At 31.8% G+C, this 19,961-nt stretch overlaps 1 protein-coding gene across 1 annotated transcript in view; it reads left to right on the forward strand.

Moving 5' to 3' along the window:
• Window positions 1-19,961, forward strand: part of LOC130904277 (zinc finger protein 568-like) — a 63,686-nt gene that overhangs the window by 12,705 nt on the left and 31,020 nt on the right. Inside the window, exons 3-5 of the mRNA XM_057816941.1 lie at window positions 2,525-2,776; window positions 4,692-4,915; window positions 19,282-19,432. Of these exons, the coding sequence (XP_057672924.1) occupies window positions 2,525-2,776; window positions 4,692-4,915; window positions 19,282-19,432 (627 nt within the window). The remainder of the gene's footprint in view (window positions 1-2,524; window positions 2,777-4,691; window positions 4,916-19,281; window positions 19,433-19,961) is intronic.

Genomic DNA, 19,961 nt, shown 5'->3' on the forward strand with positions numbered 1-19,961 from the left:
TTTCACAAAATCATTCTAAATGAACCGTGTGAACCAACACCAGCAGCTCCACCGATCTTTTAGAGGCTTTAGAATCAAGTCTTAAGCTGTTTTCAACAATATAATTCTACACGAAGTTAATTGAGAACAACACAAGCTTAAACTTTTGTTTCTAAGTGATTTTATAACAATAATAATTCGAAACTTACAGTCTTATTGTTCACAATTCTAGATTAGAGTTTATGTCGATATATAATTAGGTATTTAATGAATGTCAGCAACAAATTGAACAATCAAAAACCTTGCTAGACAGATTGCAGATCTCTAAAGTAGTAAAAATCCAATCGATCGTTTTATTTTATTAGTTTTTTTTTTCATGCAATTGACTTGAGAATGTCAAAATCATTAATTAAAAGTGTAAGAATCGAATATTGATTAAAAAATGTGACAAACGGTATTAAATTGAGACTTAATAATTGAGAGATAAATATAGAATTTAGAAAATGTGCATAGGTTAAAGAAATACGTTAATTATGTCAGTTAAAAAAGTCCTTTCATCAATTAATATTTAATCATAACAAATAACAGAAACGTCATGTATTTTTTTTTGAAAAACATAGTTAGTAATGAAATGTGCAGTAATTTGTAAAACCATTTGTTTATTTGTAGCGAGTTAGCATTTTCTTTAAATAGTTTTCTATATTTGTTTTTCGTAATATGTACTTTGTTATTCTACTTTTTTTTGTAAACAATTCCACAATGTAACAATCGCTTGGAAGATCTTTTCAAAAAGTAGTGAGTTGATAAGACGGACAGATATCTTTATACGAAAAGCGACACACTGTATATTTATACTCGATTTGTTTTTTAAATCCGCTGCCCCCACAATACTCCATGCGAACTTTCCGTGGTTTGAAACTGGAGGTCTTCTCCACCAACTCACTCACTACGTGTCTAACTTCCTCTTGAACAGATTCGAAGGACTCAAATTCAGTTCCTTTTGATGTGGATTTCACTTTGGTGAATAAGTATAAACCTCTTGACAGACAATGCTGAATAAGTCTTTCAGTTTACAAGATAAACATTCATTGTCATATATTTATTTCAATAAATTATTATTATTGTGACAAAAATGTGAAAGCGAATCTGAATATTTCCTTGTTAGATTTTATATTATTGCAATTTCATAATTTATTGCACCAGATTCTGTTTATTTTGTTGTAAGGCTCTTTTAATTAAAAAATTCAGACTGTTTTCAGTTGTTTTCGTTAAATCAATTAAAATAAAAGTTCGTTAGTTTATTGCATACTTTTATCTGTATCGTTTTTAATTACGTGATTCATAACAATTTAAAGAAATAATCAAAATAAATAAATAGCTGATTCCCGCGCTAATAGATCTTATGTTAGACATAACTACGAATAAACTGATTTGTTAACAGTATCGAGAAGTACAGATTAACACTTATCGGTTGATATCTTTCAAAACATCTGTATTTCGTGAAAAACGAGGCATATTTTTTAAGTAAGTACCGTTTTGGAATTAAAAAAAGAAGTGCAAAGATATCGCAATGATTTTTTTTTTTACATGAAAGCCTGTACCTTAATCTACTTTTCTACATAATTTGCGTGAATATTGAGGCACTTGTCATAACGTTACAACACTTTTTGAAAACCCTCCTCATAAAATTCTGCCGCCTGACTTCTTGTTAACCACTGTATCACAACTGTTTTGACTTCGTTGTGGTCTTGAAGACGCTGACCGCCCAGGTGTTTCTTCAAGTGCAGGAACAAATGGTAGTCGCTGGGCGCCAGATCAGGGCTGTAGGAAGGATGACCTAGAGTTTTCTATTGAAAGGATTTGATGAGATCTTTGGTCCGATTAGCCACATGTGGACGGGAATTGTCATTCAGCACAACGATACCCTTACTCAACTTGCCACGTCTTTTGTTCTGGATTGCACGATGCAGATTGTTCGATGATGAATGTCGCCATTCCATGGATTGTTGTTTCGATTCTGGTGTGACGTAGGCCACCCATGTTTCGTCACCAGTAACAATTTGGTCTAAAAAATCTTCACCTTCATTGTGGTACCGTTCAAGGAAAGTCAATGCACTGCCTAAACGTTGGGTTTTGTGCAAATCCGTCAACATTTTTGGAACCCAACGTAAACACATTTTCCGATATTCCAAGTTCTCGGTCACAATGCGAAACTTGACAGATCTCACTAAGCACTAAGAAATCGTACTTCACAATCAGCGGGTCTCACGATTGTCGAAAGCATCTCAAACACTCAGTAAACAACGTACACAATGAAGAATCAGACTGTAATGGCGTCAGTGCGTAGACAAGAGATGTAGGTAACCAGCGCGCATGTTCGGAACGCCGACCTTGGGGTTGCGGCGGCGGAATCGCGAAACGGTACTTACTCAAAAAATATGCCTCGTAGTTTGTTTCAAGTATCACTTTGAATATTATCATTCACCAATCAATTTCGTGCCGCCCCTTTTCGCAAAACCCACTCAATATTATTGATTTGTTTCAGAAATGCGAGCACTGATGTACGCGAACACTATAAACCAGTTTGTGAATTCTCCTTTTCCCGGTTACATGTGGCACCCAACAGTTATTCTCCCATATCCCCCATCTGAAGCTCTAAGTCCGAAAAACGCTTCGTTAGATCCGCGATTCGCTGAAAAAATTAAACAATCCATCTTACCGTTCGAAACTTCCTCCGATTCAAGAAGTCCCGATAAGACAACGCTGGATCCTAGATTTACTGATATCTTTAAAAGAGGTAAGTTGGTTGAGCAGCAAAGAAAGTTATTCAGTAGATTGAATGGAATAGAAAAATTATAAAACAAGTGACACTGTCTGACGCGCGTTTCGATAATCAAGTTATCGTCTTCAGAGACTGAAGGGAAACTAAAAAAAGCTCGCGGTTTTTCTACCAACTTATTGTCTATTTACTTTGTGCTAAACTAAGAATTAAATCGCTTCTGCGTTATTTGCGCAAACCGCTTCGGTTGCTGCGAGTCGCTTCGCATTGCCACTTATGGTCCGCATCTGTTTTTGTGGCGTTTATCTTCTTGTCCATTCTTTCCTATTGTTAATTTCGTATCTCACAAACATCTCATTCTTAATCAACTCCGTATTGGTGTCCAATTGTTCACTGTTTTTTATCATAGACTCCGGATGCCGTCTCTTTAGTTGACTGTACCATTTTAATATCTGGGATTTTATAAATTCAACTATATTTTGTATTTTCATAATCTTCATCTAGTTTCTTATTCCCCAGTCTTCCAAATTTATTTTCATCTCTTGTATTTGACTCTAATATTGGCGTTTTCCTTTTGAATATTCTTTTTTCGTGAGATACACGGTTTCTGTGGCATAAGTGACCATTAGCTGTCCCTTTAGCACCTGGTGAGAAAGATGGAGGATGCGTTAGGTATTGTAAATGTTGATATGGTGGTATGGAGAGGGTATATACTCCAAATCATGTCATCGATGAGTGCTCGGCACACGTAAAAGCAAGGTTCAAATATAGAAACAAGTCTAACAGTTTTTCTTTTACAAATTTGGCCTGAAAAAATACTTGGAATTTTTAAAGATCAGTTTATCATACAAAACTACAGTCGCAAGAGTTGATGAGTTGGGGAATTTAGTTTAAGAGTCTCAATTCTTAGCGTGGTCCAAATTACTAAACTTGTTTGACAAGAAAAATTATTATGAAGGTTTAATGGGATCCACCTTGCAATTTTTGGTGGATAATCTATCTCGCAGTGGCGGATATGAAAAATTATAATTTCCTGACCAAATTTCGAGCTGATTTTTGAATTGAAATACTCACAAGTTTCCAAGCTTGGCTCAGAGTTCTACATAGTTGGGCCAAGCTTGTGCCCTTGGAACTTTCCTCTATGGGGTCAGATATCACCAACCCGTTATACAAGGGATTTGAAAGTTAAGCAAGTGCCCTTCCATTCCTCCTTCAATTACATTTTGTATTTTTAATCACGATATTTATGGTTTTTCCAATATTTTCTAGTGTTATCTCCTGTTAAAGACGGTTTAGCATGTACAGTCGAGTTTAAAAACCGTCAATGATGGTTGGTTGTGCTGAAAAAGTATTTTTTATGTTGAATTTGCATTTTATTAAAGAAGATGAGGTGGAGATTTGATAAAGATGTGATTTGTGGTGACTAAACTCTAGCCTTATTATTTATTAATAATTGCATTGTTCTCATTATTTTTGTGTAATTTTTGTTGTTGTTTTTAACGGAGCTTTTTATTATCTAAGTAATTAGTACCTTAATATAGAACTTTACCGATTAGAATTATTTATGAATAGACTGCACTTAATAATCACTGAAACTCCAGGAAAAGGTTTTGTTTTTATTTTGTTTTAAAACAAATACTTTCGACGTGATAAGAAATATCAAAATTTGCGTCAACTAATGGCTATGTGTTTTTCCGAAAGTCATTACATACGTTTATAAATTTTTTTGCGTACTAGTTACTGCGAAAAAATTGCAACTGAAACGAAAACAAATACTTTGTAGCTAGATTCAACAAAACCTAAACACTTAATATAGGTTTGATTAGATTTGGAGTTTATTTGAGCACGTGGGAATGACGAAACCAGTTCTTTTTTTGCTTTAATCGTCGTTATGAAAAAATACGAATATTTAATTGAAAATTACTTATTACAGATCAAGAAGTACCTCTTAATTTATCCCTTAAGGGTCGTATTTGGTCTCCTGGAAGTTTGTGCGAACAAGAAATGAAAGCAACCGAACTACGACCGGACTCCAATGTCACTACTACTGTAATCAGCCCAGTAAAAATGGAAAATAGATGGAAATGGGACAATGACAGGGAACTTCATAATAGTAGGATACCAACGATAGGCCCTTCGGGAGAAAAACAGTTCACGGTGAGTAAAAACAAATTTTTTACTACCTATTAATTGAAAAATGCTTAGAAAGAATATTTTAATGTTTGAAAACTTTTTATAAGTTCGTCCAGATACCAAGTAGATGCCAACATTTTTTAATAGTATATTCAGGTCTATGAATAATATTAAACAGTATTTTAGAAAAATTAACAGTATTTTATCTATTTATTTATTGTTTTAAATACATATTTTTTAGACAGCACAACTTACTAATTTACAATCTTTTCTAAAAACTAACTGGCTCCACTTTTGGCCAGTACTCATTTCAAGAAAGTCTTTGGCTTCTGATATTTTTTTTATAAATTACTTTGAAATTTGTTAATTCTGAATATATATTATCCATACCAATATTTAGTCTATACAAATTTAGATTATTTATAATTTATTCGAAATGATCGAAGACTTCAATGAAAATACATTTTATTAAGAAAAGCCAGTTAGTTTGATTGAAATCGAACCTTTTCTCCAAAGTTATTAATAATTCTATTAAAAAATTTTTGTGAATACTCTGCAATAGTATTTAATATTTTTTTGTGCAATAGCCAAAATATTCTTAATTTTTTTTTAATTATCTCAGTGTTTAAACCAGTCATATAGTTAGAAATACCTAAAATAGTTACATTATTACCTTGTAATTTTTTAATTGTTTTATTGGTTGATTGAACAGTCAACATCAAACAAACATTTACAAATTGGTGTCCAATTAATTAAAATTGTATCGGAAGGAATAGTCAACGAGTTCTTATCTGTCCACGCGAAAAGAGGTTATGTTCTGAGAACGTACTCACTCGCATGTCTGTGAGTGACAGTCTTGAATATTTGACATTGACAGATTCGTTCAAAAACTCAATGTGATTTGTTTGTGGCTGCACTGCACTGAGCAGTGAGCGCCCTCTGACTAAATAAAAACAAATTTGTGTGAGCGTCTAAATCAAATAATAATGTGTTTGCATTTTTATGCTGGAAACAATATTTTGTATACTTCATTTTTGTTCTACAGTATTAAGTATAATTTAGTGAAAAACAGTAAAACAGTTGGCAACACTTCATGTCATATACAACTGTATTATATGTAAACTTATTTTTAATCGCGAAATTGTATTTGAAAAATCTTATCTTGAAAAATACATGTTCGAAAAAGAAAAATAATTTTAATCGTGAAGGGAAGAAAACGGAATTGTTTAGAATGAAATAAGTGAAGAGTTTAATCTTCAAATAAAGAATCCTATTCCAAAATAGTGTTGGTGTTGTGGTAGTTGAAACAGTATATATTAAGGCGGTAAATTTGAAAAAGCAAGCAAGGATATTACTTGTGAAATGCCTTTTCTTGACACATAATCTTTTTAATGGTATCTATCCTTTCGGAAGGTTTTCTTATGTGGTAGGTCGAGATTCGTGTAAAGTAAACTTATTATGTTTTGATCGACACCAATAAAATAAACGGCGTGATATGAAATATCTGTTAGTTTGTATAGAAGTCGTTCAACCCACCTAATAAATTAAAGATGTCGTGACAAAGCAAGGTGGAATTAAAAACGTTGCGTTTGTATAACAAAGTATTCGATAATTATGAAACAATTAAATCGACAACAGGATTCCCGAAGAATCGCATCATTTTCTTTAATAATTTCTAAAGATACAATTAAAAACAACCGATAATATTTCAAACGACGTTCATAATTAATATACAATTTTACCTCCTTCGTAGCTGTAATTATCTAAAAAAACCATCTATATTTTAGATTTTACATGGTAAAGAAATAAATTATGTATTCCGAATAATTACTTTCATTCGGATTTCTTTTTATTTCACTACGAAAAATCGAGGAAACTTATAAGCATGGATATAAATCGATGTTTTCATTGTTATACGAATAAGTGAGAAAAAATTTTCGTAAATGTTGTTGTTTCCGATAGATCCAGATCTATACCATAAAAATTTCGAAACGTCATGCAAAACTTTGACACTGGTCAATACTACCACTACAACAAAACTCATACTGTCTAACGATAACCAACTTATCGTCTTCAGTAACCACAAGTGAATTATTTAATGGATGTTATTTCCGTTACCACGTGACCCTTGTTGCATCCTTTCTTTTTAATAAAACCTGGAAAGTTTTCCTATTTCTATTCATTTGAATAACTTACTCAAAAAGTTTCGTCCTCTCGAGTCTTCTCTCTTGGTTCGTATTGTCGAGGAGCTGGATTCTTGATTTTAACATGTTTTAAGAGCCGCTGTTAGCGGCGACTCTTTACAAATTTAGTAGATACCTGTCTTACAGAGTCCATCTCCAGGTCTCGATGGAGATCGTTATTTTGAAAGTACCAGGGTTCATCAACAATACTCCTTAGCACTTTGTTTTCAAATCTCTGGGTTATTTGGGTGTTGCTTTTGCTGGTAAATCGCCATAGTTGAATCCCGTAGATCCACACCAGTTTCAGGATTTGTTCATATACAAGTAGTTTATAATAAATTGACAGTGGATTGAGTGGATTGTCTTCCCAGCAACTAATACATTCTCCAGTATCAAATACCTAGTTCTTATAGTTTCTCTTTTATGTGAGTTTTCCAGCGTAACTTACCATCTAGTGTTAGTCCCGGATATTTTGCTGTGTAAGCATATGGTATACCCGCCTTGATTACCTTTCAAAGCTAGCATCTTCTTGCCTTATTCTGAAGACTCGTTTTCTTATATAGGAATCTAACAATTTTGCATATTGGTTAGGAAAGAGTTTGCTCAGTGTGTATTTGAGCCCTTCATGTTAAACTTTGTCAAATGCCTGAGCCACTTCTAAGAAAACAGAGGAACAGACTTTCTTTTCTATATCTTCTATGATATCGGTTATTCTGTGTACTTGATCTATGGTGGTCAGAAGCCAAACTGTTGTGAAGGTATGAGTTTTCTTTGTTTGAGTAATCTTTTATTACGTTTGGTGGTTTTCCTGGTTTGGAAATCATCATGTCAAACTTTGTCAAATGCCTGGGCCACGTCCAAGAAAACAGAGAGGTAGACTTCCTGATTTTCTAGTGTTTTTTCTATGACATAGATTATTCTTTGTACTCGGTACTGTTTCAAGTGAGAATCTGTTTTCTCTAGAGGTTATCATCTACAGTGTTTGAAAACTCGTCAGTAAACTTTCAGAATGTTTGTAATTTCCACGCCAACTTTTATTATTCCAATTGTACTTCCAACACTCACCCTATTGTCTAGATTACAATGTTTTTTTGAAATTTCACAATTTGTCAAACAAACATGTCATAGAAGTTGACAGGTACAAAGCCATACAAGAAAAACAAAGGAAAATGAAGGAAAATCTTGAGAAGGTAGAAAAATAGATAAAAAGCAGTACAAGATTTCAATTTAGATAGGAGAAAATTCTCCCAGAGTTATGTTGATAATTCTAGTAAATATTCTACGCAAAAAAGGAAATGGAATTTTGATTATTATTACACTTATTAGAAGATTGAGACAATAAAAGATTTACTGCTAGTAAAAAGATGAGTTGAAATGTAAAGGAAATTAATAACTTTGTAGATCTTAATGTAACTTGAAATATTTCAGTAGTATTGTTCAATTTACTTATTTTCCGTGTTATAGCTGAAAATTCCGGGGAAAACACTGACATCGATTGAAAATATCGCCAGAAATAATACAAATGGCTCGCCGACGTAATACCTAACCGAAATAAAACTAACGGTTTTTCATTGTAATGTACGACAGTGAGCAATTATCATAATTGAACAAAAATTTGACAATTTATTTGTAAATAAAAACAAACGGAAATTAAAATCACGAGAAATAGGAATCCGATACGGAATAATAAACTTAACGAGCGGTAGCTATATTTATAGAAATCGGAATATTTCTTTAATTAAAAGGACATAAATCGGAAAAGTTCATTTACAAGGGTTGTGAAAAATGTATGTTTGTTAGTCATAATGACAAATGTAATTGAAAAAAGGGGACACGCCTGATGACAAACCTCTTTCTAACTATGATTAAATATCATCTTGTAAATTTATATTTGTTTGTTAAGTTAATTTTCAATAAAATGGTTTGCATATGACAAAAAATTTATGAAACGCGGTTTAGAAAAAGAAACAATAGTTTTCTTTTGAAGAATACAAGAATTCAAAAACTCATTACGGTTCGAGCTTGGAAAAGATATTGAAATAATGGAATGAATTTGTAAACGACAGTTTCCAAAGATAAATTACGGTTTGAATCTGACAAAGACAGTCTCAGAGAAAAATAAGGGCTAAAATTTGAAAAATACAGTTTTCAAAAACAAATGGGGGTTCGAGTTTCGAAAAGACTGTTTCAAAAGAGAAATATTGGAATGAATTGGTGAACGACAGTTTCCAAAGATAAATTACGGTTTGAATCTGACAAAGACAGTCTCAGAGAAAAATAAGGGCTAAAATTTGAAAAATACAGTTTTCAAAAACAAATGGGGGTTCGAGTTTCGAAAAGACTGTTTCAAAAGAGAAATATTGGAATGAATTGGTGAACGACAGTTTCCAAAGATAAATTACGGTTTGAATCTGACAAAGACAGTCTCAGAGAAAAATAAGGGCTAAAATTTGAAAAATACAGTTTTCAAAAACAAATGGGGGTTCGAGTTTTGAAAAGACTGTTTCAAAAGAGAAATAATGGACTGAATTTGTAAACGACGGTTTCCAAAGACAAATAACGGTTTATATCTGAAAAAGACAGTCTCAAAAGAAAAATAATTTAATAAAATTCTAAAACACAGTTTTGAAACACTAATGACTGTTCATGTTTGCAAAATACAGTCTCAAAAGAGAAATAATGAAATGAATTTGTAAACGACAGTTTCCAAAGATAAATTACGGTTTGAATCTGACAAAGACAGTCTCAGAGAAAAATAAGGGCTAAAATTTGAAAAATACAGTTTTCAAAAACAAATGGCGGTTCGAGTTTCGAAAAGACTGTTTCAAAAGAGAAATATTGGAATGAATTGGTGAACGACAGTTTCCAAAGATAAATTACGGTTTGAATCTGACAAAGACAGTCTCAGAGAAAAATAAGGGCTAAAATTTGAAAAATACAGTTTTCAAAAACAAATGGGGGTTCGAGTTTCGAAAAGACTATTTCAAAAGAGAAATATTGGAATGAATTGGTGAACGACAGTTTCCAAAGATAAATTACGGTTTGAATCTGACAAAGACAGTCTCAGAGAAAAATAAGGGCTAAAATTTGAAAAATACAGTTTTCAAAAACAAATGGCGGTTCGAGTTTCGAAAAGACTGTTTCAAAAGAGAAATATTGGAATGAATTGGTGAACGACAGTTTCCAAAGATAAATTACGGTTTGAATCTGACAAAGACAGTCTCAGAGAAAAATAAGGGCTAAAATTTGAAAAATACAGTTTTCAAAAACAAATGGGGGTTCGAGTTTCGAAAAGACTATTTCAAAAGAGAAATATTGGAATGAATTGGTGAACGACAGTTTCCAAAGATAAATTACGGTTTGAATCTGACAAAGACAGTCTCAGAGAAAAATAAGGGCTAAAATTTGAAAAATACAGTTTTCAAAAACAAATGGGGGTTCGAGTTTCGAAAAGACTATTTCAAAAGAGAAATAATGGACTGAATTTGTAAACGACGGTTTCCAAAGACAAATAACGGTTTATATCTGAAAAAGACAGTCTCAAAAGAAAAATAAGGGCTAAAATTTGAAAAATACAGTTTTCCAAAACAAATGGGGGTTCGTGTTTGCAAAATACAGTCTCAAAAGAGAAATAATGAAATGAATTTGTAAACGACAGTTTCCAAAGATAAATTACGGTTTGAATCTGACAAAGACAGTCTCAGAGAAAAATAAGGGCTAAAATTTGAAAAATACAGTTTTCAAAAACAAATGGCGGTTCGAGTTTCGAAAAGACTGTTTCAAAAGAGGAATATGGAATGAATTTGTAAAAAATCAATTCCTAAAGACAAATGACGGTATATATCTGAAAAACACACTCTCAAAAAAAATAATGAATGAAGATTTTGAAGCACAGTTTTGAAAAACAAATGACGGTTCGCGTTTGCGAAATACAAAAGAGAAATAATGAAATGAATTTGTAAACAACAGTTTCCTAAGATAAATTGAGGTTTTAATATAAAAAAGACTCAAAAGAAAATAATAATGGCTAGAATTTGGAAAACACAGTTTTCAAAAACAAATTACGGTTCCAATTTGAAATAGTTTCATAAGTTTGACAAAGGATACAATGAAAAGACATTTTCTAAAGACAAATTATTAATTGAAATTGTGAAACACAGTATAGAAAAACAAATGACGACTCCAGTTTGAAAAAGACAGTTTCAAAAGACAAATAACGGAATTGATTTGAAAAAGACAATTTCCAAATACCAAATAGGGGTTTCATTTAAAAAAGTCATTCGACTGCCGATATGAAAGTCTCAAACTCCTTTGGTGGGTAATTTAAAAGAATTTCTTGTGATTTAATTTTGATTCGTGAGGTATTGTGATTGTAAGATCTGCAGATTTACCCTCAACACTACATCATCAAGATAAAATATCTCACAATCAATATATGGCGTCATATTTACTTTTCTTCTTTCATTTACCTTTTTCCTTTGGTCTTTTCCTTATTGTATACTTCCTTTTCAGTTATTTAGTTCGATAGATACAAGATTTCTTCGGAGGTGTAGCAATAACGCAAATAATGATACCACCAAGGATACTGTTGAAGTAATTTGGAAAAGATTAGATCGATCCTGCTCCTTCAAGATTAGAAATATCAAATACAGTGATAGTTACTTAAAAAACATTAGGTTCTGTACAAAATTAGTCTTTAGTCTTATAGGATACGTTATTTATACTAAAGCATTTAAAAAAGAAATAATTTAAAAAGAGCAATCAACAACTATTAACTCTTCTTACCAAAAAACTAATTATAGATAAAATTCCATTCAAAAGAAATCCAATACGACAATCTTTGAAGAATTTCTTTTAGTACAGCACTACGGATTTTATTACAGAAGAATTACATTCTAATTACACATTTTTACGGTTCTGTTTTCTGTTAGTATCGTATTTACCCATACCTAAATAAGACAAATTTATTTTTTACCATACCATAATGTCAAGAAAATTTGCATTTATTTCACATTGAACGAAACGAAAGCAACTCGATTCGCTGTTGATTCAACCGGTTCCTTTACACAACCGAACCGAGGTACTTGTATAAAGCTCGTCCTGGTAGATTATACACCGATATACGCAACAACTTCAGATTATACACGAAGAATTTGGTAAATATTATTATTAGAATAGAAATCGTTAATAGAGTAGAAGGAATTTTCCTGTAAATACGCCCTCAAATTATTGCGGGAAAAGATGATTTTGGCAAGTGATTGTGCGTTTTTTGCATTGTAAAATATTGAGCCCTTAACTAATTCTGAACCTGGAGCAAGTAGGCGCAAAGATCTTTCTGAAATTGGAGAAGTGTGCTTACAAATTAGGCAAACTGAATTGGAAACAGAAATCCAAATATTAGCAAGTAAGTTAGGACTACATAAAGCAAACATTTTGTCATTTATTTGAAAAATATACATCAATTCAAAAGTTTACAATATTCCTAAAGTATATTTGGTTATCTGAAAAGGCGTTTATGAATGCTATTGATTGAAATTTCGTTTCTGTAAGTGAAGATTTACTAAAAACGGTGAGAGAATATTTTGAACAAGGATTTCAGATCTGAAGACATGATTCAGCTAAATGTTTGTTCTTTTATTCTATTTTTAATTCAATTATGTCCTAACCTATTATTTTGGAAGCTATATTATCATAATGAAGAATACTTGTACTATTAGTACAAAGTCTTCGGCGAATTTGAGATGATTAAATTTTTCGCTTTGTATATTAACACTTTTGTTGTCAAATTCAATTTACTTGAATATTTATTCCAGTAGAATATTAAACAGTTTTCGTGAGATGCCTTAAGGCCCGTTTACACGAGTTTAATGAGCAAGTATTTAGTTAAGTGTTTAGTTAATTTTAAGCCGTGTAAACTCGTGTAAACCGGCCTTTACTCCGCTTTATATATTAAAATCGGTGGTATTTTCGTATACCAGTTGAATCTAATTTATGTTTATATTGTCACAAATCATTATCTGAATCAATTATTGACCATTTTTGGTTGAGTTCCTTTTTGAGATATCATGAAACCTATATACAATACATTTCATAAAATCAGATAGAGATGTATTAGAAATAAAATTGATATGATACGATATTTCAATACAAAAGTTTAATCAACAGAAATTCGTAATTTAATAATAATACGGTAGAATCTGGTTTCATTTTCATCGTATTTAAGGTTAGGAATAGAAACCTTATAATCAGCAATTCTGATCTGGATTGTTGGAAGATAAATTAGATTAGTTTTAAAAGGATTTCCTGTACTCAATCAATTTAGATTTAATACTTTCCTTATAACTTTTCGCTATTCGAAAAAAAACTATCACATAATTTACTGAATGAGAATTTATTTGGAGCTAACAAAACACGTCTGTAAAATATTGAACAAAACTATGGGCGCAGTGCAAAATTCACAGCAAATTTTTCTCAATCCATTGATTGAATTGATGAGAATTCATTACAAATAAATGTGGTATTATATAGAATTGAAACTTGAAGGTCATTTTTCTATATTATAATTAGTTATCTACTTGAAGAATCTGTTTAGATAGTGCAACCAGGTAAACAATTCGAAATTTTCAGTCGGAGAGTTGAAGAAACAGTTTCAAATCTTCAAAATATGGTTTATTGGAATTTAATGATGGAAAAATTGATACGTGCCAGGTGTATTTAAGTCAGTTTGAAACGAAGAACGCTCCTTTTGACTACTACGAGGTTTGGCTATTAAATAACGAAAATGGTTACGAAAAAAAGGTTTTATTGTAAAAATTATTCTACATTCGAATGCTCCCCTTTAATATAATCCCCTTTATTCGTCACACACCTTTCCATACGTTTTTTCTATTGATCGAAGGAGTGCTGGAAGTCTTCTTTGGTGAGGACCTTCAGGAACTCTGCCGTTTTTTGCTTTACCGCTTCCATCGACTCAAATCGGGTCCATTTCAAAGCAGATCTTTTTCTAACCTTTCAAGGAAATTTGAATTGACAGTCTCGGCAATCATCCGGATGCTTATTCGACGATCTACACGAACAATTTGGTGAATTTTGGTCACTGTTTCCGGAGTTGAAAGAGTCACAGGGCGACCTGGGCGCTGGTCATCTTCAGTGCTCTCTCGGCCATCACTAAAACGCTTACACCACTCAAAAACACGCGCACGAGTACCCAGCCGGAGTTTTTTTCAATTTAACGAGAAATTTGAGATTGATACGTTGCTCATGGTTTTCGGCACGAGACAAAACACGTTCGATTCAAACCACTACAGCAAAAATAGTATAATAGTGACGTTTTGGGATGTTATTTAATAACCACACCTCGTATTCTTTATTATAATGTCACTTTTGATTCGCTAATATTAAGTAGGGCTATACGGGTGATTCCGTTCTAACTGTGATATTCAATGTCCTGTATTGTTTTTTTGTACTAGTCATTAATTAATAATCAATTAATAAAAATTTTGTGTTAATTGAATAATTCTTAAGATATTTAAACATCATTTTTATACAATATAACTTGCCACTTAAAGAAAACTTATACTACATCACTTGAATGTCAGTACCGTGTCATGTCCATTCCTAGATTTTACCGATAAATTATTAATTTTTTTTGTCGTAACAAATGATTTAAACTAATTACCTTATAAATTCTAATGTTTATGATCAAACTGAGGAAAATTGATGCACTTGTTGTTTAATATCTTAAGTTACCATGTCAGTACCGTGGATAAATGAGTCAGTACCGTGGAACTCAAAATCCGACATTTGTGTCTTGCTCGTGATACTTTGAAGTTGTAGTAAATTCCTCTTAGAGTTTTATTTTTACAGTAAAATAGATGAATAATATGCATAAAAAAGTTAGAAAAGTTAAATTTTAAAATCTTGAAATTTTGAATACAAAAAATCACAGTTAGAACGGAATCACCCATACACACTTTTTGATTTTAGAAAAGAGTATGTTGGAATAAATAATTTTGGCATCATGACAAAATATATATGATGACCGGAATTATGTATTGTCTGTCGCAAATTATGATCTAAGATTAACAAAATGCAAATTTCAAAAGAAGCAGCAATATCGTTGTAGCCTGCAACATCACTAAAATTTGAAAACAACAATGATATGTTAACACAAAACTGTGAAACAATGAAATAACCCACCAGGAATACAGTATTTCTTTCTTGAGTTTTGGCAACAAAACAACGGCTGCTTATGATACCTAGGTAATCGAGGAGAAGGTACTAAGTCAGTCGATGAGTGAGGACGACAAACCGTACGATCTCAATTTATTTAGAAGGTTGGCACGCGAAATCCTGTCGAAAACCTTCGATATGTCGAGTGCGATTGCTCTGGGTTCCCCATATTTCTTCATAGCTTTAGTCTTAGATGACATAAACCAGGAAATTTGTGTCTACTGAAACCGTTAGATATGTTTTATGTCTTATCGACAGGCAGACAAGCTACGTGGTGTTTTTCTACTGACTTGGAAACAGTTTGTGAGAGCCACTCATAGCTTTATTCACTCAAACTTAATTATGAGATACAGTAACGTATGATGACCTTTTGGTATGATTGGATGAATTTTGTCAAAGCGAGGTAGGTTAGTCGGGTTATGAATCATCATATTAGAAAAATGATAGTCATATTTGATTGAATAAAGTGTTCTAATATACGTTCATTATCGGTTATTTCCTTCTACGACTTTCTAATGTCTTTATGAATAATACAAATTCCGACTTTGTATTAGATCGTATAAATGCCGCCCATTAAATCTAAGCATATATATATATATATTTCTTCTCATTTAACATGTTCAATATTTTATAAAGTTTCATGACTTGATGTACTTTGTATCGATTACGATTGTCTTTTACAAACCCGAATCAATTATTTCCACTATAATTATTGCAGGACGTCATACATAAATAAAGAAAAAATAATGTCCTGTTTGTGCTTTATAGAGCTACTGGTTCGGATTTAAGTTGGATTCTATTATATCGCTCTACGTCTAATTGTCTACGATTTAGATCTTGAATACCAACTAGGAATATTCTTTCGAATACAGAGGTGGATTGAGGTATACGTTGTTATGTTATGTTAATTTTTTATTTGCTTGCTTCTGATTAACTCAGTTCTGATAATTATAAAATACATACTTAATTAGATAAGTGACCCGACTCAGTAAAAATTGTATTTCTTGTGTAATTTTCCATATTAGTCACGAATCAGGAATATCAGGACAATATTACTCGTAATTTATTACATAACAAAGGAAGCTGAGGCAAACTTTTAATTTTTTTATTTTGAATTAGAAAAACTGCGTATTGAAAACCTTTATGTACTTAATACGTCAGATCTTGATGATTAAATAACATATGATATTTCAATCTATCGTTCAAATATCGAGATGTCTGTCCTATGTAAACGACGTCGCATCGTGAGATATTTTGATATTAAAAAGTCAGTAATACTTAAAAGAGAAATTAACAAACATATTGGCAATCAAATTATATGAAGGGATGAAAACATATAATGAATCAGATATCAAACTATAAAACAGATACATACAAGGTGTTCCACATTCAAGAGGTGATTGGCCGTATAAAACGATTCTCTTTTTGAACGTTTTAGCGCATTTTTTTCTTTTTTAAATACGATATTTTCAAATCGTCGATATCGAGTAACGGTATGTTGTGGATTATTGATTTAATTTGATCTCACGATTGGAAATTACATGGATTCAAGTCTGGATGCTTCGGTCCTACTCAACTAATTCATTATTTGGGATAAATTCACTGGACGATTTTTCGGGATTGACGTGGAAAGCGATTTTCATCAGACGCGGACGTGAAAGACACCAACTATTATTTGAAACGGTTTGTCGTATAACTTTTTATTTAGAAATTGAAAAAAAAGGGTAGAATGACGAAGAAAAACAAACAAAATATTAATGTCTCTTTTTTACTTATTAAAGAAGTCACTTCTGCACATTATCTTTGTTGAAGTGCTAATTGAATGATTACTTATAAGGCTTTACCATCATATTGATGTGAAAAGGACTTTTAATTTATATACACATGGCTAATGCTGCAATTTTGCTCAGAAAAATGATTACATAAGGCAAACATGGAGTATCCTGTGATTTACTTGAATTTCGAAATGATTAGTGAAAGATACCAAAAGAATATTTACGTTTTCTATATTGATTGAACAAATAATTTGAACAAGAATGAATTAAGTTCAAGAATGTATAAAAAAAACACGAATTAACACATTAAAACAAAAATTTAATGGAAAATATAATGGAAAATATTGAGAAGAATCCAATAACTATTCTTGAAGATCGTGAACTTAAAATTCAATGTAGCGAAAAGACATAAAAGCTATTCAGAGAAAAGATCCTTCGTACTTATGAAAAAAGCTTTCGAACCAATAGGAAGTTGACAAGAAGAAAGACCAAAAACCAAATAAACACTAAACAGTGACCTGAAAATACGAGAAGTATTAAATGGGGCAAAAATAATGAGATTTAGAGGAGAAATCACATATAGAAAAGTTACTGAATTGAATACATTAATTATTTTAATAAATATCATCAGTTTATAATAAGCATTATCCTGAGATAGGATCTGTTATTGTTGTTGTTGAATCCATGAAAGATGATATCACCATTTAGCAATGTTGAGCTCTTTTAAATGATGTTTGGAAATAAATTGTTTGTCTACAGTGAAAGGAATCGAGTCTGTGAGGATGAGGAAATTGTTTTGGTGGCTACTTTATTTTATATCTGTTAAGGCTTGATCTTTAGCGAATAGTTCTGCTCGGAGAATGCTTGTCCAAGATGGAATTTTATTTAGGATTTGCTGTGAACAAGTTACGAATCCTACTAATGATTTAGAGGCATCTTGATACATTTGGATCTTGTTTGTCAGGTTTTTATGGCAATTTGGAATCTTTACCTACCAACGTTTCATATTATGAGTGTCCTGTTTGTGCTTTATAGAGCTACTGGTTCGGTTTTAAGTTGGATTCTATCATATCGCTCTACGTCTAATTGTCTACGATTTAGATATTGAATACCAACTAGGAATATTCTTTCGAATACAGAGGTGGATTGAGGTATACGTTGTTATGTTATGTTAATTTTTTATTTGCTTGCTTCTGATTACCTCAGTTCTGATAATTATAAAAAACATACTTAACTAGATAAGTTACTTGATCCAGTAAAACTGTATTTCTTGTGTAATTTTTCGTATTAGCTTCCATAATTAGTCACGAATCATGCTTTAAGGAATATCAAAACCAATACCAATATCGGATGGAATCCATGAAAGATGATATCATCATTTAGCAATGTTGAGCTCTTTCAAATGATGTTTGGAAATAAATTGTTTGTCTAGAGTGAAGGGAATCGAATCTGTGAGGATGAGAGAATTGTTTTGGTGGTTTTGCTGTGAATCAGTTACAATTTAGAGGCATCTCTATATATCTTCTGATAGTTTTGATAATGTTTAAGAGTCTCCATAAATTTGGATCTTGTTTGTCTTGCATTCTTAGGTTTTCGTCGTAATTTAGAATCTTTACCAACCAGCGTTTCATATTATAGGTGTCAATTGGATAAACTATTGTCAATTTGTTGGAAAAGTATACTCAAATGTTGGATTATTTGCAAGGAAAGTAACTGCATATTTACCACCAAGTCGTTTTCGCTCTAGATTTAAGGTGGGCTCCCTTGAATCCCACTAAAAACTTTTCTATGGCGTAGTTCTGAAAGTATGATTCTGAAAGCGTACTTGGTTGATGAGGGTTTTGTTTGCTGAGTCATATGCTATGGAACTATAGTCTAATACTGGTCTGATCTGAGATTTATATAGCAACATTAAAGTTGATCTGTCAGCCCCTTATTTCTAATGAGCTATTACCTTCGAAATATTCAATGTCTCTTAGTATTCCAAGGCTAGATCTTCTTGAATACCAAAACACGCATGTATAGAAATATTTCAGAACACATTTCCGGTGTAACTATGATATGATAAGTTTTCCAAATTTTCAACTACATACTTTATTTTATTTTAGTGTTTACAAAGTAATTCTTCGATAACGAAGGAAAATTTGAAGATAATCTTTTGCGATAAATATAAGTGATGTGGAAATTGTTTTTGTTCCAGTGTCAGCAATGTGGAAAATCTTTCAAACGTTCCTCGACCCTCTCAACACATCTTTTAATACATTCCGATACCAGGCCGTATCCGTGTCAGTATTGTGGTAAAAGGTTCCATCAGAAATCCGACATGAAAAAACATACCTACATCCATACTGGTGAGTCAAAATTAACTATTAGATTTGATTTTATTATAAATTAACCATTATTAACAAATACCTCAAACTACTAACAAGAAAATGACAGTTTATATACGGAAAACACAAAAAATCACAAAAATTATGGAGAAAACTTTTATTTCATTTATATTTTTTTTGTCAGTTTTGTCATGCATATGATAATTTCAATAATATATTAAACCCAAGAATAAACTATGAGGATATGATTTTAGGACATTAATGAGCCTCAATTGATAAAAAATCGAATGATTTTCAAAATATAGGGTGTTTCTAAATACATGCGACAAAATTGAGAGAGGGTTTTTTCCTGTAAAAAAATTTCCTCGGCCCATACCATTCCGAGATATTCCCCTTAAAAGGTGGTGACTAAAGTTAAGTTTTTATTTTTTTTTATAAAATTTCAGTAGTGCTAAAAACTTGAAATTTTTCAATTCCAACTAACTATATCTCTGTTACATTATACAGAGGTGAAATTAGCAAACCTTACTTTTGAGTTTTTTCAAAAGTT

This window comes from Diorhabda carinulata, chromosome 2 (assembly GCF_026250575.1).
Source record: "Diorhabda carinulata isolate Delta chromosome 2, icDioCari1.1, whole genome shotgun sequence".
Taxonomy (NCBI): domain Eukaryota; kingdom Metazoa; phylum Arthropoda; class Insecta; order Coleoptera; family Chrysomelidae; genus Diorhabda; species Diorhabda carinulata.